Source organism: Neophocaena asiaeorientalis, unplaced genomic scaffold, assembly GCF_003031525.2.
Source record: "Neophocaena asiaeorientalis asiaeorientalis breed wild unplaced genomic scaffold, Neophocaena_asiaeorientalis_V1.1 scaffold32, whole genome shotgun sequence".
Lineage (NCBI taxonomy): Eukaryota > Metazoa > Chordata > Mammalia > Artiodactyla > Phocoenidae > Neophocaena > Neophocaena asiaeorientalis.
This window is the reverse complement of record NW_020185327.1, coordinates 3,052,954-3,079,051: the sequence shown is the minus strand read 5'-3', so window position 1 is coordinate 3,079,051 and position 26,098 is coordinate 3,052,954. Positions and strand designations below refer to the sequence as shown.

At 38.1% G+C, this 26,098-nt stretch overlaps 1 protein-coding gene across 5 annotated transcripts in view; it reads left to right on the top strand.

Moving 5' to 3' along the window:
* INSIG2 (insulin induced gene 2) overlaps positions 1 to 25,060 on the top strand; it is a 31,228-nt gene extending 6,168 nt beyond the window's left edge. For 4 of the 5 annotated variants that reach the window (XM_024734483.1, XM_024734485.1, XM_024734484.1 and 1 more), the window contains exons 2-6: positions 6,962 to 7,354; positions 13,589 to 13,713; positions 16,847 to 17,013; positions 17,178 to 17,277; positions 18,316 to 20,072. In XM_024734483.1, the coding sequence (XP_024590251.1) occupies positions 7,111 to 7,354; positions 13,589 to 13,713; positions 16,847 to 17,013; positions 17,178 to 17,277; positions 18,316 to 18,357 (678 nt within the window). In that variant the 5' untranslated portion in view covers positions 6,962 to 7,110 and the 3' untranslated portion in view covers positions 18,358 to 20,072. Of the gene's footprint in view, positions 1 to 6,961; positions 7,355 to 13,588; positions 13,714 to 16,846; positions 17,014 to 17,177; positions 17,278 to 18,315; positions 20,073 to 24,654 lie in introns of those variants that run through there. The other variant, XR_003001742.1, reaches the window with a different exon arrangement.
* Positions 25,061 to 26,098: the final 1,038 nt, after the last annotated feature.

Genomic DNA, 26,098 nt, shown 5'->3' with positions numbered 1-26,098 from the left:
CTTGTTTAGTATTTAGAGTTTATTGTCATTGGTAGATTTATTTATTGATTTGGTTGCTCTGTTCCATTTTTTTTTTTTTTACATAGAGATATATGTATATTTTTTTTCCTGTTTCTCTTTTTGTGAGTGTGTATGTGTATGCTTCTGTGTGTGATTTTGTCTGTATAGCTTTGCTTTTACCTTTTGTCCTAGAGTTCTGTCTGCTTTTTTTTTGGATAGTTTTGAGCGCTTGTTATCATTGGTGGATCTTTTTGGTTTGGTTGCTCTCTTCTTCCTTTCTTTTTCTTTTCTTTTAAATTTTTTTTATTTTTAATAATTTAAAAAATAATTTTGTTTTTATAACTTTATTTTATTTTAGTATTATTTTTTCTTTCTTTTTATTTTTCTCCCTTTTCTTCTGAGCCATGTGGCTGACAGGGTCTTGGTGCTCCGGCCAGGTGTCAGGCCTGTGCCTCTGAGGTGGGAGAGCCGAGTTCAGGACATTGGTCTATCAGAGACCTCCCAGCTCTACGTAATATCAAACAGAGAAAGCGCTCCCAGAGATCTCCATCTCAATCCTAAGACCCAGCTCCACTCAACGACTAACAAGCTATAGTGCTGGACACCCTATCCTGTTTCTCTTTTTGTGAGTGTGTATGTGTATGCTTCTGTGTGTGATTTTGTCTGTATAGCTTTGCTTTTACCTTTTGTCCTAGAGTTCTGTCTGCTTTTTTTTTGGATAGTTTTGAGCGCTTGTTATCATTGGTGGATCTTTTTGGTTTGGTTGCTCTCTTCTTCCTTTCTTTTTCTTTTCTTTTAAATTTTTTTTATTTTTAATAATTTAAAAAATAATTTTGTTTTTATAACTTTATTTTATTTTAGTATTATTTTTTCTTTCTTTTTATTTTTCTCCCTTTTCTTCTGAGCCATGTGGCTGACAGGGTCTTGGTGCTCCGGCCAGGTGTCAGGCCTGTGCCTCTGAGGTGGGAGAGCCGAGTTCAGGACATTGGTCTATCAGAGACCTCCCAGCTCTACGTAATATCAAACAGAGAAAGCGCTCCCAGAGATCTCCATCTCAATCCTAAGACCCAGCTCCACTCAACGACTAACAAGCTATAGTGCTGGACACCCTATGCCAAGAAACTAGCAAGACAGGAACACAACCCCACCCATTAGCAGAGAGGCTGCCTAAAATCATTGTAAGGTCACAGACACCCCAAAACACACTACTGGATGCGGTCCTGCCCACCAGAAAGACAAGATCCAGATCGCCTCATCCACCAGGCCACAGATACCAATCCCTTCCACCCGGAAGCCTACACAACCCACTGAATTAACCTTACCCACTGGGGGCAGACACCAAAAACAACAGGAACTATGAACCTGCAGCCTATGAAAAGGAGACCCCAAACACACTAAGTTAAGCAAAATGAGAAGACAGAGGAATACGCAGCAGATGAAGGAGCAAGGTAAAAACCCACCCAACCAAACAAATGAAGAGGAAATAGGAGGTCTAACTGAAAAGGAATTCATAGTAATGATAGTAAAGATGATCCAAAATCTTGGAAATAGAATGGAGAAGATACAACAAACATTTAACAAGAACCTAGAAGAACTAAAGAACAAACAATGATGAACAACACAATAAATGAAATTAAATATTCTCTAGAAGGAAACAATAGTAGAATAACTGAGGTAGAAGAACAGAGAAGTGACCTGGAAGAAAAAATAGTGCAAATAACTACTGCAGAGCAGAATAAAGAAAAAAGAATGAAAAGAATTGAAGACAGTCTCAGAGACCTCTGGGACACTAAACATACCAACATTTGAATTATAGGGTTCCCTCGCGGTTCTGCCCACCAGAAAGACAAGATCCAACCTCATCCACCAGAATACAGGCACCAGTCCCCTCCACCCGAAAGCCTACACAACCCACTGAACCAACCTTAGCCACTGGGGGCAGACATCAAAAACAACAGGAACTATGAATCTGCAGCCTATGGAAAGGAGACCCCCAAACACAGTAAGTTAAGCAAAATAAGAAGACAGAGAAACACGCAGCAGATGAAGGAGCAAGGTAAAAACCCACCAGACCAAAAAAATGAGGAGGAAATAAGCAGTCTACCAGAAAAAGAATTCAGAGTAATGATAGTAAAGATGATCCAAAATCTTGGAAATAGAATGGAGAAAATACAGGAAACTTTTAACAAGGACCTAGAAGAACTAAAGAGCAAACAAACGCTGATGAGCAACACAATAAATGAAATTTAAAATTCTATAGATGGAATCAGTAGCAGAATAACTGAGGCTGAAGATAGAAGGAAAGAAATCATAAAGACCAGATCAGAAATAAGTGAAGAAGAAATGAAGAAACAGTAGCAAAGATCAGTAAAACTAAAAACTGGTTCTTTGAGAAGATAAACAAAATTGACAAACCCTTAGCCAGACTCATCAAGAAAAAAAGGGAGAAGACTCAAATCAATAGAATTAGAAATGAAAAAGGAGAGGTAACAGCTGACACTGCAGAAATACAAAGGATCATGAGAAATTACTACAAGCAACTGTATGCTAATAAAATGGACAGCCTGGAAGAAATGGACAGATTCTAAGAAAAGCACAACCTTCCCAGACTGAACCAGGAAGAAATAGGAAATATACACAGACCAATCACAAGCACTGAAATTGAGACTGTGATTAAAAATCTTCCAACAAACAAAAGCCCAGGACCAGATGGCTTCACAGGTGAATTCTATCAAACATTTCGAGAAGAGCTAACACCCGTCCTCAAACTCTTCCAAAATATAGCAGAGGGAGGAACACTCTCAAACTCATTCTATGAGGCCATCATCACCCTGATACCAAAATCAAAGATGTCACAAGAAAGAAAACTACAGGCCAATAACACTGATGAACATAGATCCAAAAATTCTCAACAAGATGCTAGCAAAAAGAATCCAGTAGCACATTAAAAGGATCATACAGCATGATCAAGTGGGGTTTACCCCAGGAATGCAAGGGTTTTTCAATATATGCAAACTATCAATGTGATAAACCATATTAACAAATTGAAGGAGAAAAACCATACGATCCTCTCAATAGAGGCAGAAAAACCTTTGGACAAAATTCAACACCCATTTATGATAAAACCCTCCAGAAAGTAGGCATAGAGGGAACTTACCTCAACATTATAAAGGTCATATATGACAGATTCACAGCCAACATCATTCTCAATGGTGAAAAACTGAAACCATTTCCTCTAAGATCAGGAACAAGAGAAGGCTGTCCACTCTCACCACTCTTATTCAACATAGTTTTGGAAGTTTTAGCCACAGCAATCAGAGAAGAAAAAGAAGTAAAAGGAATCCAACTTGGAAAAGAAGAAGTAAAGCTGACACTGTTCGCAGATAACATGATACTATACATAGAGAATCCTAAAGATGCTACCAGAAAACTAGTAGAGCTAATCAATGAATTTGGTAGAGTAGCAGGCTACAAAATTAATGCACAGAAATCTCTTGCATTCCTATGCACTAATGATGAAAAATCTGAAGAGAAATTAAGGAAACACTCCCATTTACCACTGCAACAAAAAGAATAGAATACATAGGAATACACCTACCTAAAGAGACAAAGACCTGCATGCAGAAAACTATATGACACTGATGAAAGAAATTAAAGTTGATAGAAATAGATGGAGAGATACACCATGTTCTTGGATTGGAAGAATCACACTGTGAAAATGACTATACTACCCAACACAATCTACAGATTCAGTGCAATCCTTATCAAACTACCAATGGCATTTTTCGCAGAACTAGAACGAATTTCACAATTTGTATGGAAACACAGAAGACCCTGAGTAGCCAAAGCAATCTTGAGAAAGAAAAATGGAGCTGGAAGAATCAAGCTTCTGGACTTCAGACTATAATACAAAGCTACAGTAATCAAGACAGTATGGTATTGGCACAAAAATAGAAATACAGATCAATGAAACAGTATAGGAAGCCCAGAGATAAACCCACACACATATGGTCACCTTATTTTTGATAAAGGAGGCAAGAATATACAATGGAGAAAAGACAGGCTCTTCAAGAAGTGGTGCTGGGAAAGCCAGACAGGTACATGTAAAAGAATGAAATTAGAACCCTCCCTAACACCATATACAAAAATAAACTCCGGATGGATTAAAGACCTAAATGTAAGGCCAGCCACTATAATACTGTTACAGGAAAACGTAGGCAGAACACTCTATGACATAAATCACAGCAAGATCTTTTTGACCCACCTCCTAGAGAAATGAAAATAAAAACAAAAATAAACAAATGGGACCTAATGAAACTTAAAAGCTTTTGCACAGCAAAGGAAAGCATAAACAAAACGAAAAGACCACCCTCAGAATGAGAGAAGGTATTTGCAAATGAAGCAACTGACAAAGGATTAATCTCCAAAATTTACAAGCAGCTCATGCAGCTCAATATCAAAAAAACAAACAACCCAATACAAAAATGGGCAGAAGACCTAAATATACATTTCTCCCAAGATATACAGATCGCCAACAAACACATGAAAGGATGCTCAGCGTCATTAATCATTAGAAAAATGCAAATCAAAACTAAAATGAGGTATCACCTCACACCAGTCAGAATGGCCATCATCAAAAAATCTACAAACAATAAATGCTGGAGAGGTTGTGGAGAAAAGGGAACCCTGTTGCACTGTTGGTGGGAATGTAAATTGATACAGCCACTATGGAGAACAGTATGGAGGTTCCTTAAAAAACTAAAAATAGATCTACCATATGACCCAGCAATCCCATTACTGGGCATATATCCTGAGAAAACCATAATTCAAAAAGAGTCATGTACCACAATGTTCAGTGCAGCTCTATTTACAATAGCAGGACGTGGAAGCAACCTAAGTGTCCATCAACAGATGAATGGTTAAAGAAGATGTGGCACATATATACAATGGAATATTACTCAGCCATAAAAAGAAACGAAATTGAATTATTTGTAGTGAGGTGGATGGACCTGGAGTCTGTCATACAGAGTGAAGTAAGTCAGAACGAGAAAAATAAAATACCATAGGCTAACCCATATATATGGAATCTAAAAAAATAAATAAATAAACGTTCTGAAGAACCTATGGGCAGGACAGGAATAAAGATGCAGATGTAGGGAATGGACTTAAGGACACATGGAGGGGGAAGGGTAAGCTGGGACGAAGTGAGAGAGTGGCATGGACATATGTACACTACCAAATGTAAAATAGGTAGTGGGAAGCAGCCGCATAGCACAGGGAGATCATCTTGGTGCTTTGTGACCACCTAGAGGGGTGGGCTAGGGAGGGTGGGAAGGAGGAGATATGGGGATATATGTATATGTATAGGTGATTCACTTTGTTACAAAGTAGAAACTAACACAGCATCGTAAAGCAATTATACACCAATAAAGATGTTAAAAAAGAAAACGCCTGCTTAACCCAATATACTTTGATTCAAAAGGAGTTAACCTAATTTAATGAAACAAATATGAATATGTAGAGCTCCTACTATGAGCTAGGCACGTACCTGTCTGGGTACGTAGGCACAGCAAAAACTTGATAGTGAATAAGACCTACATAGAAATTTTATAATCTGTAAAGCAACTGTACATATCATCATAAGGTACCTATAAGAAGTGCCATAGTAAAGGTTTAAATAAAATGCTTAGAGATTCAAAGGAAATATCCCAAGATATACTGTTAGGTGGGATAATGGTAAGTTATGAAAATAGTCTGTATAATACTTTCCCACTTCAAAAAAAGTATTCATAGAAAAAGAATTTAGGGCAACATGTAACAATTTGGGAGGCTGAACATAATGGTATGAATGAGGGCTTTGGAGCCAGACAGACTGCATGGATTTGAATCCCAGCTTGCCCTCTTACTAAGGCTGGAAACTTGGTTGAGTGACTTAACCTTTCTTTGCTTTTATACCTCACCGGTAAAATGGACATAATTGCACTTACCTGTTAGGGTTATTGTGAGAGTTAAAAGGACAGCTCCTAGATAGCCTCAAATGTTATTTGTCTTAAACATATACAAAGGAAAGTTCACGTTGGTTTAGAGGGGTGAGTGAATACCTAGAGTGATTGTACTTGCAAAGTTCTAGGTTTTAGCCATGTGGATCAAACTTCTTAGCATCTAGCCAAGAGGTTATTCGTTATTTTCTTAGCTCGCTTTCTTCTGCTTCCTACTGCAGCTTTCTCACAATAGCTCCCATGATTGCAACAAGGGCAGACTGGGTCAAGGCAGGGGTGGGACATGACTCGGGCCCTGGTGACAGCGGGTCAGGTCTGGTTTCTGTGCTTGGTGTATGTGTGAGTGAGTGGGTGGTGGTCTGTTTTTTTGTAAGATACTTTTGTGCAGAAATTCACATATATCAGCATTAAACATCAAAAGAGGTCATTTTATTCCCCTATGGAGATTGTCCTCACGAGCAAGTCACATTTTATTCAGAGCAATGTAACATTTTCAGTCAGAATATGTTGATTTTCTGTAAAGTAGAAATTTATTTATTTTCTGTAAAGCGTAAAAATTTCTACCTAAATCTCCAAGCCCATCAGTTACTTGGGCTTGGAGATTTGGGTGGAAGAAACAGAAACCTGGATTTTGATCTTCCAGTTTCTAGTAGGAGTGTCTCAGATAACCCGTCCTGCTTTTTTCACTGATGTGGGGCTAGCTGTTTTACTATTATTCTAACCTTTTAGTCTCTTAGCTCACTAATTCTGTCCTAGTAAATATAGATTTAGCACTTTATTTTTTATTAAATTATTCATATAAAAATGCTTTTTAAATGTCTTCTTATTCAGTAAATAATTTAAATAAATATATAAGCTTGTCAATTCATTATTTGGCCTTTAAAATGAATTAGTATTGAAATCAGGAAAATTGTATAGTCATTTATTAGACACATTGATTTCTTTTTTCTTATCTCTTGCAGGATTTCTGGTAGGTCCTATTTTAGGACGAGATGCAATATTGTTGAAACGCCAATCTGCTTTGGTTCAGGCAGTTGGCTTTTCAGCTGAGAAGCCATTTCTTCTTCCTCTTTTTAAAATTTTTTTGCTGACTTACTGAACTTATGAAACCATGGCGGAAGGAGAGACACAGTCACCTGGGCGCAAAAAGTGTGGTCCCTATATCTCATCTGTCACTAGCCAAACTGTGAACTTGATGATTCGAGGAATAGTGCTGTTTTTTATTGGAGTATTTCTTGCATTAGTGTTAAATTTACTTCAGATTCAGAGAAATGTGACGCTCTTTCCACCTGATGTGATTGCAAGCATCTTTTCTTCAGCATGGTGGGTACCGCCATGCTGTGGCACAGCTTCAGGTACGTGAAGGCCATGTCTGTAACGCTTAGAAAGGAATTAGGGTAAATGAGTGTCAATATTGTCTGGGCAATACTTTAAAAAAAATTAGCTTTATTGAGGTATAATTTAAATAGAGTGCAATAGACCTGTTTTAAATGAACAGTTTGATGAGTTTAGACAAATACATAGAAGTCATGTAACTACCACCACAATCCAGGTATAGAACATTTCTATTACCCCCTAAATTCTCCTGTGCCCTTTTGCAGCCTACCCCCAGCCTCAGGCTGTCACTGGATTATTTTTGCCTGTTCTAGAATGTGATATAAATGGAATCATAGAGTTTGTACTCTTTTGTGTCTGATTTCTATCTGACTGACCCATATGACTTAAAAATTCAATCCTAAAAACAATCTTGATTCTCTTAGGGATGAGGCTTTTAACCTCTTAATTTTGTTCTCTCGTCAATCCATCTCATATAAACTTATTTTAAGTTATTTTGTTGATCATCATCACTGTTTGGTTTTAAGGTTTTGACATGTATGTTATCCTCTGGTTTTTGAAGTAGATAAAAACTTGAAAGATGGAGACAGTCGACCCTTGAACAACATAAGGTGGAATTTACGTGTGGATGTTTTTCAATAAATATGTACTACACAGCGCGAGGTTGGTTGAATCTGTGGATGCGGAACTGTGGATACAGAGGGCTGACTGTAAAGTTATACTCAGATATTTGATTGTATGGAGGGTTGGTGCCCCTAACCCTCATGTTGTTCAAAGGTTGAGTATAGTTTTATTCAAGTTTAAAGCTTCATGTTGTTATTTTTTACATTTTTGCATATGCTTTTTTTCTTGGTATCTTCTTTGTAGATATACATTCAGAATAATAGATTCTTAAAGAGATCAGTAAGGTAGATTCTCTTTGCTTAAAATCATTATTATCCTATTTAGATCTTGATTTTGGTGGACAGTGTGTATTGGATAAAGTGGAGCATTTCAGAATGCTGTATTGATGATGAGCTTTCATAATGGATAGCTCTTCAGCTTTTTCTAATGAGACCAATAGATTGATACTATTTTATATAATAAAGTAATAGAAGGAAGCCATACTCATGTGGTAGAAGATAATTCTGATTGAGAGAGAAAAGCGCTTTTATGAATGTCCATTTGGTGTCTCACACCTAATGTACATAACTACCTTGCAATATAATGTAGATCCTCCTTGATTTCCGTCCTAGAGCTAGAGGGCCAACAGTGAGGAGTTAGGTGTGAGACATTTTAAAATGACCTTGTGAAACTTATTGGACAATTACATAATCCCATTGTGTGGATTGAAGGGCATTTTCGTGGTAAGGTTTCAGCATGGTTTATATATTGATGTCTCACTATTACAATATTCCCATTAAAAGAGAACTTGTAAAGGTGATGATTCTTAGTTTCCCCAGAGCTGTTGTTATTCTCTGAGAGAACAGGCAACATAGTCCAAACAGACAAAGCATAAATTACGTTTTATTATTCTCTGTTGTGTCTACCAGTCCTCATGTATTTTCCTTTCTTTCACTTAAGTTCAGAAGAAAAAACGTTTTCCCAATGACTTTTTCTACTTCTTTGTTTATTTTCTCCTATGGTAGAGCTGCTGTCTTGCTACTAATAGAAGCTTTTCAGGACTTGGAAGAACATGTCTTTTCAGAATAGACAAAAGGAAGGTCAAGGGAGGGAAATGATTGCTTATTGAATGTCTACTAATGTTCTGGGCATATCCCTTAACCCCAGGGATCTGTAGGGCAACGTTGGGAGTGAGATGTTTGCATTGTGCCTATTTTGGGGGGATGAGGAAACAGATAAGGAGAGGGTATCAATGAGTCCAGGGTTCCAGAGCCAAGGAATGGCATGGCTAGGTGAAACATCACATGCTGGGGAAGGGGGCAGAGGGAGCCACTCATCCTTCCCTCTATTGGGTATCTCTTTTGAACCTTCCAGACTAAGTGCCAGGCTTGGATGGAGTACAGTGGCCTGTGCTACACATTCTGGGCTAGGGCAGGAGAACTTGGCTGAGGTTTCATTCTACCTCTATCATGGAGAGGAACAGGGGTTACATCTCTGCCTGTGATATGGGCACTTTTGCCACAAACTCACATTTAGGAAGGAAAACTTGTAATGTTAATGCTACATTTTAGTCACTTTGTCCCTACTTTCCTACCTTTTCCCAGCCGCTAGGCTTGTCACATTTACAAACCTAACCTCATATCATTTCGTGTGGAGGATTTGCATTTACATTTCTTTCTTAAGTGTTTCTTCTGAAAGCAGTGCATTCTATGAGGTGCCCAGCAAATGAAAGGAGAGAGGCCTTGGGGAATTGAGATTCCAGTTAATGTTGCTGTTGATGTTGGGTAGGTCATGGTGTTTAGTAGGTGGGGGTGAGGATACCAGGTTTGTGGAAGTTGCCAAAGATGGAAAATGGACTCTTGCATAATCGCTGCCCCCTCCAATTTTAGGGAAAATATTAAAGAAAAAAAGTAAATGCTGTAAGAAACAGTGTGTACAGTTTGCGTGTGTATATGGTATGTATATGTTTTTGTGTATATGTGTTGTGCATTTTCAAAGCTCTTATCATGTTAAATCAGAAAAACTGATAATTGTCCTTTGATTTTCCTGTCTAATTAATATTTGTAGACTGAGCAGCTACCTTCTGGAGGGTCTCCAGAATCACCACTTTCTACATGTAAACCCAGTGATGGAAAATTTGCTAGTGGTGCTTCTGGAGCGACAACTAGTAGAGAACTCTGATAAACTCCTTTTGATCCCATTTTCCTTTTCCTGGTTCTCTATTTTTAGTTTAATAATGTTTGGTGTTTCAAGTTGGTTAACTTCTTTACGTGTGCAGTGCATAGGAATTGGAGTTAAGAACCTCTTGAATGTGATTGAGAGCTACAAAGGAATCTCTCTGAAGAATAAATAGGAGAAAAAAGATTGTGTGGATAAAATAACCGGAGAAGTTGACTAACAAATCACGAGTCAAATTAATATCTAATTTAAAAATGAAAACAAACAGATCTTTTCTGATGAGTCATGCAGTCAGTCACCCAATTCCTGGAGAGTCTTAGAAGGCTCCTCCCTTTGTCTCTCACTGCCCACATCTGGTTTCCAAGTTTTACATCTCTCCCTTGTCTCTTTCTTGGTCTAGGCCCTCAACAGCTCTGCTTGGAATTTTCAGTCTTTTCTTTTTCTGCCTCTGATTTTGTCCCCCCTGCACCCTAAGTCCCTTCTCTCCTGTCCTGTGTTGTACACTCACTGCTGGAAGAACGATTGGCCCTCTCTCTGGCACAAGTGTGATGGTGTTATTTTCCCAGTGACTGTGGGGCAAGTCTCTGTGATATGGCCCCCGCCAACTTGTATCCTTCTCAGACTCTTTCTGGACCCGAAACTCCCTTTCCGCCTAAAGTTTCCAGTTTCCAGATGATACCAGGTATTTTCTGTTGTCTGTGCTTTTCCTCAATGCTTTCCTTTGATTAGAAAGCCCTTTCCAGACCACTCACCTGCTGAACACTCCTGCCTCAAGGGTCACCTCTTCTATGAAGCTTTCCTGACACGCTCGCACCCTGCTTCCCCTCGGCACACACCAGGAGAAGACTGGACCCCCGGGCCCTTCAGTGCTGCCCCTAACACGTTACTCTACTTAATTGTTTCTGTGGTCACTTTTGGACGGGGGTCATGTCTTACTCATTTTCCCTTTTTAAATCCCCAGTAAATACCAAGAACTCAACACATTATGGAGGTTTAAGTATTTGTTGGATGAACACATTGCTTATCCTGTCGTAGTTTTCCATGAAAGTATATCTCATTCAGTGGTTGTGCTTTTTCAGCCCCTTTTCCTTGAAAAATGTTTGATTTAACTGTTTCTTTTAGCGCAGCACTGCATTAAAAACATGACCATGAAAAATGATGACTTAATATTGACGTTTTACAAACTTCTCTTGTTTTTGGTCTTGATACCCTTCAACTAGTCACTGGGAAATAACTGAAATATATCACAAGAAATGTGGTTTTTGCATCAGAGAACCATCTGATTAAGCAGGACTGTGTTTGCATATGATTTTACACAGGCGTGATTTTAACAGTCTCTCTTGTTAAAATAAGAAAGTGGAGGAAGAGGACAAGAAGGCCAGACACACTTCTGCTGAGCTCTGAACAGTGCAGCCTCACTGTGCTGTAGATGTTGCTCTCAGACTCTGCCAGGCCTTTATTTAAAGGAAAGAAAGAAGACGTTTAATGCGAAGTGACAAGCTCCCTCGAATTTTCCCTCTCAGTGAGCGTCCAAGAACCATGCATACTCAATGGATTTGATTTTTATTGGCAAATCCCAAGGTTGGCAGCGTGGCAGTTTAAATTTCTTTTTGTGTTTTTGCTTTCTCTCCTCAGTTGTCTCTCATGTGTGAGTCTGACATCACATGCATAAAAATACAGTCAATTTTACTTATTTATATCTTTGCACACACGTCAGTACTCTCTGTGTGATAATTCTTTACCTATGGCATCAGCTGCTGAGGAAAATTGACTTGGAATATCTGATCTTAGTTGATTTCCTCAGCAACAGGCAAAGGGAAGAAAGAGAGAGAGAGAGTGAGGGATGACACATGAGCTGCCAGTTTCATGACCCCTTGAGAACAAAAAAGAGGTAATATTCATTTAGATATATTTCAACTGTTAGGCATGCTTGTTGCCACTTTAATTTTGTAGAAATCTGGAAATGCTGTCAGTTAATCTCACAGGATTTTAGAGCAGAACCTTTTAAATAGGAATATAATTTGAAACTTTTAAATTTACTGGTAGCTGTTGGAGCTCTGCGTTGCTGAAGTTTGTTGTTAATGTCTTGATGGTCTGTGAACCATCTATCCTCAGCAAAAGCCTAATCAGAAGAACACTTTCAGTTTTGCGGGTTAGAAAATGTCTGCATCATTGCAACATCTCCACTCCAGATGAAAGGGTGACGGTGCAGCCTGGTTTTCATGCTGTTCCATTGGTCTGCTAGCCTCTGATTTTTGATACTAATTTCTGTTTTTCCTTTAAGATTGAATGCATTGTTTGTGAGATAGAGCTAGCCAGTACCAGGCCAGGCAGGGGCTTCTAACCCCTCAGGCGTAGGTTTGGGTGCAATAATTTCATGATACATCATAGGTAATACTGGACATTTTAAACATACTTTTCAACTGATGTGACAGTTGTGTTTTTATTACCAAATGGCAGCATAAACATTCTGTTTTTAGGAAGATGAGCAAATTAAAGCTGCCCAGCTATTTCCTGTTAAATTTAATCTGTAGAAGTATATTTTCCTTAAAACTTGTTGAAGAATGTTTTGGTTCATGAAATACTCTTTTTTTAATGACTTTAAAATCTTCTCCCAGTGAATGAATAAAATGTTGAGGTTTGTCAAGTATTTAAGTTAAAAATTGAGTTATTCATACTAATTAATTGCACCATTAGTATTCAAAATGTTCTTTCCAAAATGCAGAAATATACCAAAAAGGTTTTTTTCTGATCTTTTAACAGTGGATTTAAATTTTAACTGAAAATATATAATTCTGTAGACCATGTTTCCTCCATCTGTCCTCTGCAGAATGAGTCTTACAAGTAGATTTCTGTTGCAGGTTTCCCTGCTTTGACAGTCTGACCTAGAGTCTCATTAGGGGGCCAGGTTGGAAGGGAGTTGTCCGGACAAGGCACTAGACACAAGAGACTGAGTGAGACAAGAAGCTGGGGGGACAAGAATTGTATGTGTGGCAGGACAGCTATAGCCATCTAATACAATGTATATGATGAGATTGTACGTGTTTACACTTCGAGATTCTCTTTAGATTTGTGACATTTCATAGCATGCTTCATGGTTATATAGCTTAGAGAGAACATTGCTTAACTGCCAACTGCTTTGATGCTTTCCAAGTCTCAGAGATATTAGTAGTAGAAAAGTAGCGTGAATCATCTAGTCCAACCTGCGAAATTCTGAATCATACGCTGAAGTAGTGTTTTGCCTATTATAGTTGAGAGTACTCATTTACAATGCTGTCTTCGATGGTGTTATCCTCACTTTTTTTTTTCTTTTGGAAGGTAAGTTTAAAATATCAACAATTAATGTTAAGTAAGTTGAAAAGCTTTTCTAGAGAATCTTTCAAATGCTTATGATGCTTGTTGTGACTCTTAGCTTAAGTTTTGCCTGTATACCATTGGAGATGACTTAATTTTTTCCCTTTTTTTCCCCACAGCCGTGATTGGGTTATTATACCCCTGCATTGACAGGCATCTAGGAGAACCACATAAATTTAAAAGAGAGTGGTCCAGTGTAATGCGGTGTGTAGCCGTCTTCGTTGGTATAAATCATGCCAGCGCTGTATCCTTCCTGCTGTAATGAAATGCGTAATAACAAAGCAGCTTTTGACAAACCAAAGGTTAAACAGTCCCTCGCAACTTCACTGTTGTCAAATTGTGATATGCCCACTTAGTCATAAAAGTAATGCACGCCGCATTGTTGAAGCATCATGGGAGCACCTATGCAATTACAGTGTGGGGTATAGCCTTTCATTTCAATCCCTATTTTTCGATATAACTCAGAACTTTGCACATTTAAAAAATTTACATGGTTTTCTTAAATTAGGTTACTTGATTACCTCCATCTAGTTTTGGTAACTAGCATTGAAACAGATACATTTTCAAAGGAATTTCTTTTCTCTCTTCATTTAAGATTTGTTAGTAAGGCCATCTGGTGGCTTCAGGTGCTGGTTGGTTTTTTGTTCTGTTTTTTTAATTTGAAGAATATATATATATATATGTATATATATATATTTTAAAGACTGTTATTTATTGGTTTTAATCAACACCAACAAACCACATAAATGTTCTTAAAAGTGGCAGAGGCAGAAATAGCCAACTTAGACTGTGGCTGAAATGAACTTTTTTTCCTAAGTTACATATTTTTAAAGTTTGATCATTTTGAGGATTTTGATATTTTAATTTAGTGATTAATGAGTATTTTCATAGTGTTCTGTCTAGAAGGATAAGGTAGCCTCTATGTCCCACCTCTCCTCTGCTTCTACCCCCCAGAAAAAAAAATGTCCACCCCCAGAACAAAAGTTTTTGCCCTCATAAGGATTTTATCCTGTCATCCTCCCTACTTCCCCCCTGCCCCGCTGACCTCCCAACTTCCCTTTGTAGAAGAGGATCTGGGAAATGCTAGTTCAGTCTTCCCTTTTCTGGAAGAGATGGCTTAGAGGATGGAGGTGGCAGGAGCCTTCTCTTTGGCGAAGAGAAGATGTGTGACTCAGGCTGACCAAGGTTTCTTCCTGTAACTGCGCTGGGCTCAGGGCTGGCAGTTAGCTGGAGAGAGTGTGGGTCACGGGGCAAGGAGATTCCAGCGTCTCTAACAGCATGTATTGAGGTGTTTTGGAGAAGCTGGAGAAGAGGAACCAAGGAAAGAAGCAGGGTCCTAGATTCTGAAAGCACGTCTACCTTTCTGTTCCTAGTCACGCTGGCTCTTGGAGACCTGTGAATTTGGAAGTCCCTCAGTGGCTCTTATTATTTTGTTTTTTACCCTTTTGTCTTAAAGAGTTTCCCAACATGTTTGGTTTGGTGAAATCTTTGAGAATTAGGATTTTATAACAAACAAATCTAGTGGTTAGGAGGACTTTAAAAAGGTAGACTTGTACAATATTATATCTAGAAGAAAACTTAGAAATCCCCTAGTTCCACATTTTCTTTATAAAGATAATAAGAGAAATGAAAGCTAGAGAGGTTTCCTACTTTGCTGAGTCATACATACTGCAAGGCTGCTCCAGAGCTGAGGCCAGACCCTGGAGATCCTGACTCGAGTCTAGGAACATTCCTTCTCCTACCGAGGAGCCCCACAAGTGTGTAAATTCATCTCTGTCTGGTGGATTAGACCTTTCTATCCTAGACAGTTCAGGTATTTTTAAGTTGAGTAATTTAGATAACCCTTTCTGGAATTAAAAAGACTTATATATCTAATTTAAATTCTTTACTTTGGTCATTCTTTTCTTCCTCTCAATGAAATCCTTAAATATAGTCATCTTAGCTATTCTGTTCATCCTTTAAGCAGAATCCAAAATGTTTACAAAATATATAACACAGACTTAATATTAGGTTACTTAGACTTTAGAGAATCACATTGTACTATTTTTAAGATTGATGTTTTACCTGTACCCTAGAAGCCTCCTTATTTTGCTTTGACTCTTAGCAAAGTTAATTTAGTCAGCAAAGATAGAACCCAGTTAATGTCAAATTCCAGTCTTTACAAGAATGTTTATTGCATAGAGAAATCAGAGTGCACAAGTGTTTCTTTGGAATTTGAGGTATAATACTCACTAAAGAATAAAAGCTTTTTTCAGAAAGCATGCCATAGACTATAGGTCTCTTGATAAATCAAGCCTAAACAAGGGCTGACCAAGAATGGCAGTCTGGGCGTTCAGGATACCCGCTGGTTGGGTAGGAGGGGGGAATGGTGGTAAACAGCAGGGTGTTAAAGGAAGTGGAAAATGGTTTTATATGTATTTTGGAACTTCCCCTCTCTTCTCTGTAGTTGCAGCATGGCCAGTTTGGCAAGATATATAGTATCCTCTGGGGAGCTGGATATACAGCCAAGATGTGGCCTTTGGGACATAGATAATGCTCTTTTAATGACACTTGAAATTAATTCCTTTAGTGTAATCCTCTAGCAAAGAAATGAGAAAATTGAATTTATAAAGCTTCGTTTTACCCAGAGATTTTGAAGTAGAAAAGGGCTGTACATTTGTGAATAGGTGCTTAAGTAGGTGACGGAAATAAAACATCATTTGAGCAAACTGTCCTATACCAGAAAGTCTCAGGCACCAAAATAGCTTGGCAGGTTGCAAGATAATGTTCACTTCAGGGCTTTCTCCTCAACAAATTAAAACTAGAACAGTTGACATAATAGAAAGGGATAGTGTGTCCTTGGTACTCTTGTTTCTGAACTGCATTATTATAAAATGTGTCTGTCAGTAAATCACATAGAGAATGTGGTACCCTGTTAAATAGCTGTCAACTCTTCTATTTGCAAGTTCCTGTATGATTCTCAAGTAGTTCTAAGCCTGTTTGAGAAGTAATATCGGTTTCCTTTTTGGCAAAAGTGTGTTCCTTTAGCAATACTTGTGTTTCGAGGCTTCTAGTTACATTTTTTTGCAAGGAAAGCATTTCTTAAATAATGGATCTGATCTGATAATCGGCAATGTATATACTGTGCCATTTTTTTGTAGAGATTAACACGTCAGTGAGATCTATTAGTGAAGTATCATGCCCTCTGTGCGTCTTTAGTACATATCGGAAATAGTTTTAAGCCTCCCTAGTCTTGTACATTGTATTAAAAACCTGAATGCACTCTAGACTACGCAGTCTATTCCCTTCTCAACATTAACATCTTTTATTTTAGAAAAATGAACAGGTGAAATTGTTTGGTTACAAATTTAAAGATGACTCTTTAACACTGATCTCAGAAAGTGGATTTTGATAACAACATACAGTTGTCTCTCACACTGGCTGCACTATCCATTGGACTGTGGTGGACTTTTGATAGATCTAGAAGTGGTTTTGGCCTTGGAATAGGAATTGCTTTCTTGGCAACTTTGGTCACTCAACTGCTAGTCTATAATGGTGTTTATCAGTAAGTATTCTTTTTGGTGCTTGTTTCCTAAAATCTCAGAATTGAGATTTTAAAATTGCATTAGCCACTTTAATCTACAGAGTAACTTATTTCCATTGTAATTATCTTAATAAGTGTCATTGTACTTCCTTTGTGAGTTGTTAAAAATATTTCTATTATTCTAGATATACATCTCCAGATTTTCTTTATGTTCGCTCTTGGTTACCATGTATATTTTTTGCTGGAGGCATAACAATGGGAAACATCGGCCGACAACTGGCAATGGTAAGCTCATGCGCATTTACTTACTTACCTTTCTGTTATTGAGATGTAAGACAAGTTTTCTCCATACAGCAATAGAATAAGTCATTTGGAAGAATTTAATCACAAGTGTATTAAAAATGGAAAGAACCACTGGATAGAAAAGCTAAAATGTGTTATGGATAGGGTGATACGATCTATCCTCCAATTTTTATTAATTAATTATTTTACTAATCTATATGTTTCTACTCCATGAAAAAGGGACAGTTTTAAAAGTGAGAAGAAGCGCTGCTTATAACTATGTTGCTGTAAATATAAATTAGGACTATCTCCAGCAAATCAAGATGTTTGATCATTTTAGTTAAGAAGGAAAAGGACATTGTTGATGAGCCCAGTCAGAGACGGCAAAGGTCAGGGACTGGCATTCAGATGCCACAGCAGTTTCATGAATAGGTGCTGTCACTTTTACCATTTTAGCCAGCTGAGAGAATTGAGTGGTTTACATTGCTGTCTTTTTGGTAGTCTAGCCACCCAGTTATACTAAATCCATTGGTTTACTTTATTTTGAATTATGGGTAGACATTTTAATAGCTGTCCTTTCAAAATATTGTTTTGACCAGAAGCTTTTGCTAATATAGTAGAGTTTTTCCTTTCAACTTTAAAGTTATTTGAAAAAATATTATCTGAATTCACAATATTAGTCCTGTCCTTAAGTTCATGACCTTTCCTTTGCTAATATGCCTTAGTGAACACACAAAGAAATTTATTTTGCTTCCTTTCATATTCTAGGATTGATCTAAATCATATACTGTTATCATTTGCTTGTAATGTAGAAATATCATATTTTCCCTGCTTTTGGCTATGCCCCTTTCAGTTCTAGAATGCAAATTTCTTTTTTCCTTTCATAATTGTCATTTAATCCTAATAGTTGTATAACTCTCAGATTCTTTGAGGAATAAAGTGGGCATATGTTAATAAACTATTAAGTTTAGACCTTTTTAGTTTATATGGAAATTGCTATTCAAAATAAACATTAATCTGTTAACCTTTTAATTTTTACAGTATGAATGTAAAGTTATCGCAGAAAAATCTCATCAAGAATGAAGAAGGCAAAAACATATCTTTTGTACAGAAAAACAAGACGAAAAGGGCATGTAAATGATAGCTATACCAACAATACTTCGGACTATAAAATTGCCAGGATGCAGTTTTTCCCTTAATTGGTGTGTGTATACATATACACACATATACACACATACATATGTTACTGCAATCTGTGATTGCTTCATCTGTAAATCAAGTACAAACCTTTATGTATTTGACTTAAATAACTGTAAAATATATATGCACTACATTAAAAAACATGTTGATTAATAGATGAAATTTTTAATTTTTTAGACATACCATATATTGTATCACAATGTTGATGTGCCAAAATATTCAGTTATCGTCATGCAGAGTATAAGAATGCTTTGAACAATTTATAGACTTACTGAAATAAAATATGAGGAAAGCCAAAAAAAAGCAAATGGAAAGTGGTATATTCTCTTTTGCTTACTGTTGTGCCTTTTTATTTTTCTAATATATAGCAGTACGAGTTATGGGTGCCCTAATGTGTGGTTAGTTTCTATTTTAATGTTGTCTCAGAGAGCTTTGGGTGTTTTAATATATGATGAAAAAGAACTTCCAGGGAACATTTTCATACCTGCATTACTGGAGAGAGTCCAAAGAGTAATTTTTGTTTTAACAGATTTTACTGGAGGTGAAAGTGATCAGCAGGAGAGTTTATCAGCATCAAATTGTTTTGAGTCTAAATCTGGAAGGATACATATAATTAAAAGTAAGGACCATTGAAAAATTTAACTAGAGTAAATATGTTTTACAAATACGAAATGACCTTCTGGAGTGCCACAAAGTGTTAAGTGATGTTAACTGTCGTTTGAAGTACAGTATTACCCTGCTTTTGCACATGGAACACATAAGAATTCCTGAACAGGTCAAAATGAAGTTTCTCGTTGTCTTGGGTTCTGTAATCTGTTGGGTTCTGTAAAGAGAACCATCTGAGCTGGGCTGCTTCATATGATTGATTGTCAGTGGATTGCATCCGGGGAGTGGATGGGCACATAATTTCTTATGTATCCATGCGCCCATTAATGAACAGTTCAAGAATGTGTTGTTTTAGAATGTACTGGGATGGCATATTGTGCATGGTAAGGATCCTGGTAACAGTTTTGTGCATATTTTTCCAACAACTGGAGCCTTTTGAGTATGATTTAAACATAGTCTTAGTTAACCTTTTCCCCCAGTTTTTATTTTTGAAATTGATGGCAATTGTCTGATACACAAGGGTGAAATCTGCTTACTCTGGAGGGGTGTGTATGTGTGTGTGTGTAGGACTGAGTGAGGGAGAGAGAGAGAGAGAGTGTGTGTGTGTGTGTGTGTGTGTGTGCGTGTGCTCATGCTCTCTTAATATGTCAACTAGATATTTTTCCAGTTTTGATTTTAAAACCATTTCTGTCAGAGTGAGATCTTGTATGCCAAACTTTAATCTGCTCTTATGTTTTAAGGCTGAAAGTGTGAAAATCCTGAGGATTTCCTATTGAATATATGTACACAATCTTAACTATAGTGGTGGTAAACATACTACTGTAATTTATTATTCTATCTTCCAGATAATGTTATTCATTTAGAACAAATAAGGTATATTTTTAGAATCAACTTTGTAAGCACTATAATTCTTTAATAAGTTATAAGGTCTATGATGTGTTTACTTTGAAATTTGCTGTTTAAAGCAAGATGTATTAAATATATAATTATCATCTTGGTTAAGAGTCTTTTTTCCATCCTTGTGGTTAATCTTAGAATTATATTACTGAGGATTAATTTATTAAACTTAACATGGGTGGTTGAATTAATTCAGAAATAATGAAGGAAACTAAGTTTAATGTTACAGGAATTGAATGATTTTCACTTTGATTTCTTAAATTATTTGTATATCACCTAGAAAACAAGAAAAGATATTTCTGACAAAAATAAAATTGTTTTGATATTTTGGTAAGTGTATAAATATATTACATCATTTTTTTTGCAGTGAAAGTGGTAAACATCTTTTAATACTGCTATATTGGCAGTGCTTCCTGGCTTTTATTATTTAAAGTTTTAAAAATTGAATAGTTGAAAACTGAAACTTAAATTCTATGAAAGCACAGGCAAATAATTAAAATTAGCTAGCAAGAACCCTGGTAATACTTCTGTTATAATCTTCATTTGTTTGCACTGAACTGTTTTACCTTCATTAAGGTCTTTGGAACCTCTCAGTGGTGCCTCTACTTCACACATCTGTTTTCTAGGTGGAATCCAGACTTGGTCAATATCATTAAATACTTCTCTAATCTTTCGGCTCACTTACCTGCATAATGACATATATTCTTTGTAAGGTAATTCTTCCAGTGATGGTCTGTGAATGGTAGAGTCTTCGCTTTGTGTGTCTGAAAAAGTCTGTTTCATCCTTGAAGAAAAATTTAGCAGGCCATAGAATTCTAGGTTCACAGTTTCCCCCTAATCCCACCACTTTGAAGATTTTTTTAACTTGTTGTCTTCTGTCATCTAATGTTGCAGACAACAAGTCTGCTATTAGTGGAATTTTCTTTCCTTTGTAGATAATCTGTTTTTTTCTCTCCAGGAGCTTTTTCATGATTTTCCCTTCATCTTCGAGGTTAGTTTCACTTTTAGTTGTTTGGTTTTAAAATTTGTTTTTATTTTTCTTGCTTAGTATTCAGTATGCACTTTCAGTCTGTGGGCTAATGTCTGGAAAATTTTAAAATCTGGCTGCACATTGGAGTCCTGTGGAGTCTTGTAAAAATATGCTGATGCCTAGATCCCACTCCCAGAGACTCTAATATAATTGACCTGAGGTGTGCTCTGAGCATTAGGAGTTTCATAAGTTCCCCAGGTGATTCTAGTGTGCAGCCCAGGTTGACTCTCATAGGTGTAGATACATGTCATATAAGATAGAGGGTCCAGGTGAGAGAGATGTAATGACTTGGAAATGAAGAGTGAGGGACACACTGAGATACATTTTGGATTAAATCATCTGAACTTGGTGACTTGGGTATAAAGGTCGAGGAAGAGGAAATGTGAAAGGTGACTTAATTTTTCTCCCTTGGAAAACTAAGTGGATGGTATTTCTGTAAACCGAAAAAGGAATGCAGAGAAGTAGGTGAATGGAAGTTTGATTTGATATGTTGAGGCTGAGGGATGTAGGAGGCCTCTGGTAAAGATGAGTATAAGCAGTGGGATATTTGAGCCTGGGTTATTGGGTGTAATGAGGGAGCCATCAGCATATGACAGTAATAAATACAGCTGTGGGAGTGGATGAGGTCACCTAGGGAGCATGGTATTGTGAAAAGGAAGAGATCTGAGGCACACTGGCCTGTTGGCAGAGAAGCTGGTGAAGGAGATAAAGGGGGTATAGTCAGAAGTAGGAGGAAAAACAAGAGAGTGATGTGGAAGCCAAGATAGGGGGTTTCAGGCAGAGGGTAACTGGTAGAATGAAGTACAGTTGGAGGGAATCATTGACTTTAGAAGTACAGGTGATGATATCTGATTGTTTTATGTTGAAAAATTTTTTTTCTAACCTATTTTATCTTAACATTTAAAGTATATCATTGCATACAAAATATATTTGAGAAAAGCCTGATCATGTACTGTCATTTATTACTAGTAAAGGGGAACTGGGGACAGCTAGAGAACTTTGAAAGAATAGTGGAGATTGGGGCCGTATCTTTGAAGAATGGACCCAGGAACTGACTAGAGGTGAATAAAGAATTTTCAGAGAGTTTTGAGACCATCCAGGACCCAGGTGAGGCTGGAGATCAGATATTTGCAGTGGAGTCAGTTAACATGGTGGTGCCATGTTTAAATGGGCTCCGTAGCCCAGGGGCTAGGCCATTTGTGATGGAGTAGATTGAGTCTAGTGGGGAGTTCGCTGGTAGACATGGCACAAGCCTTTGTGGAAAATTAAAGGAGGCTCCTAATGCAAGGTCAAGAGATTTATTGTGGGAGCCAGGCAAATTGGGGAAGGAAGTTGAATCAGCAGTGCTAATCTGACTGCATGGGAGAACGGTGTGACGTGAAAGGACAGCACGTCTAAGGAGGCCAAAACCCTGTTTGATGGGAAGGGTGATCTGCTTGGGGTTTGTAGTCAGAGAGGGATTTAATGGCTCGCTTCCAGATCTCGAGGTCCAGGGTATGATCTGAACACCTGTGTTTCCATGGTTTACAGAATTGGCTGGAGATCTGAGGCCTGGGTGACCAGCTGTTAGTACCAGTATGGACGGTACTAGAATGGTCGCAGAGGCTGGGTGGAAAGGAAGGTCCCTTCTGTGGGCTCATGACCATTAGAGTGAAACACTTATCCAGATGCCTTGATTGTATTGGAATTCTAATTAGAGTCCCTTCCCCCCTTTTATGTAATTATTTTGAGTTGTTTCATCATCCTAGTTGCTTTAAAAATTCACACGATGTTTAGGAGTGTGCCTTCTACTAGTCCTGTTCAATCAGAGACATCATCTCTTTAATCCTGGGCGATTTTTTTTTCTGTTTGCTGTTATTATTCCTTTGTTCACCTTCTCTGTTCTTCTAAAATTCCTCTATTTGGGAGATCTTTGACCTTTTGTTCCTGTTTTCTATATATCCCTTAGCTTTCCTCTGTTGTGCTACATTCTAGAAGAACTACTTATCTGGATCTTCCAGCTAAACGAGTTGCTCTTCAGCTGTACCCATTCAGCATTCATCCCATCAGTTGAACTTTTAATTTCAGTGATGAAAATTTTAATTTCCAGGATCCCTCTTTTTGTGTGTGTGTATGTGTGGCAGTGTGTGGTCGTTCTTGTATTTCCTGAGGATATTAATTAATCTTCTAAAGTTCTAAACTCTTCTAAAGATCTGTGGCAGGGAAGGGCAGGATGAGCCTGCACCAGCCTGTCTCTGGATGTGAGCACTCCTTGGTCTGCCTTGGGCACACTCCCAGGCCTCTCTGAACTTAGTGCTCACACCGCTTGCATCTGGGGGCAGATACTGTGCTGTCTGTCTCTGCCCGGTCCAAAGCAGCGAGTAGAAGTATGGAGGGGTTGGCTAGATGGCTGCTTCTGCAGGAGCCTGCTCTAACGCATGAGGTCTGTTGCCCTTGGTATTTCTGGCTCCAAGCATTAGCCACCTATGAGCTTTGAATGTCCCCAGTTTCATTTTTAGCAAATCCTTTCCTTGAGTGAGCTGTGGTTTCTTTCTACCTATCTGCTCTCAATTGTTTTCTTGCTTTCAGGGCTTCCTGGTAGTGGTAAAGACATGGAGGAGACTTCTCCTTATCTGGCAGTATACTTGTAGATTCCTTTACCTTTTAAAAATCTTTTGTTGTTTCTATGGATTTGGGATAGGAGGGAAAAGCTACAGCTTGACTAGTCTGCCTCTCTGATTCAATCTTCCCCACAATTTTTTATACTGTAAAATCTTGCCATTTGCCTGATCATGTCTTCACATTTCAAAAATTCAATTTAGTTGGGAACTGAGATAAATAGGTTAAGTCAGTGGTTTTCTGCTTGGTCTCAATAAAAATTGGGGTATGGAGATTTTTTTTTGCCTTCGAAATACATTTAATTCATCGAGATCATTGTGCCAGGAAGTGTAAATATCCTTGTATCTGTTCCTTTATGCCTCCCTTCTTTTTATCACTGATGAAATCTGTGAAACCTGTCATCCTTCTCTGTGATTTACAAGACAGACTCTTCCAGGGTATGTCAACTGTCCTGAAGAAAATGTTGTTAAGGATCAGATAGATAATGATGTGCCTGTGAAAGACTGGGCTATTGATGAGCCTCGTGTCAACACTGATTGCCATATGTGGGCAATTTTTCCCTTTCACCGTTGCTCTGGCTGAGGTGTCTATAAGGATTTTCACGAGCAAGGGACGGTTTTGATTCTAAATCAAAATTCTGTGCTGGCACAACTGTGTTTTATTCTGCTTGGTCATGGCAGGATTTGTAACTGCTCATAGTTCTGTGGCTTCCCCAAAGGTGGGCTTTAAAAGTAATGAGCACTTAGGAAGCGTATTTCCATTTAAAATAATCTTTTTTTTTTATTACTGTTCTGAAACTAATAAATTCACTCAGTACTACTGTGTTTCCACGAGTTTGTTCAGTTCGTGAGATTTTGTCTCTCTTAGAAACATGTTTTGAGTAACTTGTACGGAATGTGATCGTGGACCAATTCATTGTGATGAGCAATTGAGTAGACAAAAGAAAGAACCCAACTGCTGAATCTGTTTGTTTTAGAAGAAAAGTTTCTAAAATGCATTCCCTGGGAATTTCTGCCATTGAATGAAAGTCATTTCTATTTCCTTTATAGTCATCACATGGCACTCCTAGATCTTCTGGGAATGTCTGCTCAACCAAATTATGACGGTGACAGTTCTGTTTTGAAACAGTTCCTTCTGCCTTCACAAAAGCTTGAAATTTTGCAGCAGGACATTACAGGAGGACAGACTGCTGCCCCATCATCTTAGGATCAGCGGGAGGCAGCTGCTGTGCTTGGTCTCCACACACTGGACTTGGGAAGCCTGCACACTGACAAACTGGAGATGAAGTTTAAAGATGTTTGTAAAGACAAATCTTTGCGGAATTTTCTATGCCTCAGACCTAGTGTGGGTTGATATCATGCCTGTCCAAGAGAGAAGGCGGGTCAGGATATGTTGAAGCAAGTCTTCTAGAATATATGTAAAATTCATAATAAAGTTGAGTCAGATTCAACTTTATTTTTTCCCCACGAAAAGTAAATTAGTGATTCTTAAATCTTTGTTAGGATTAGTTCTGGTCCTGTGACCCCAACTACCTGCAAGGGGGCTGGGATGTGCAATCCCTCCCCTGACAGGAGAACCAAATATAGGTGATCATTGGTAATGTCCACCTCAGTTGGTTTAAAGCATTTTGTAGCACTCTCTTCCCACTAGAATATTTTTCTTCACAAGTGATTCATAGTGAACAGAGTTATAAGGAAATGAAAATTCTTTGGGTGGTAAAATTATAGCCTTTAAAATACATAAAATACAAACTTTGTATCCAAGTCCTGGACGGGTGGGGAAGAAGGAAGGAGTCCACTTTTGTCTTTTCCTATCATCTGAAAGGGAGGGGGTGAGGGGGAGGGAGTGAATCAAGTGTTTCCTTAGTGCTTCCTACAAATGTCCCTACCACACAGATAAGGATCGTTTTACAGCTGCCAACATCCACGTTTTTCTGAATGGCTGAGCAGCATTTCAAACTCCGGTCTAACTTTGCTCCAGCAGTCAAGGGTTCTCACCACCACATGGTACTGTCCCTGCAAGTCCCTGCAAACTATCTTTCATGTACATTTCCAGCAGATTTCCAAGACCATCACTAAGTGACTTGGCACCAAGGCATCTCTGACACGAATGCGACCTTGACTTCATAGACGTGTGTTTCACGTGTTGCTTCACTCTGGGATCCGGCTTCTCTAGGAAGTTAACATAAGCATACTTAGAGAGTCTGACGACTTTAGCCCTCAGGGAATGCCTGGACTTGAACCTGAAGGCTCTCTTGATAGCAGACATCCTACCTCAGCCTCCACAGGCACAGTCCCATGTGGAAATCTGACAGCATAGAAAGGAGATAAAATTTTTAACAGGTTTTGACTTCTGACCTATTAAAAAGTTAAGTCTGAGAGAAGTCTGTGTGAATTATTGTGCTGGCCGGTCTAGCTTTTGATGTGCCCACAATACGTAAGTACTGGCCTGGTGGGATCCATGCACGCGAGCTGTATAGATGGTAAGTTCCAT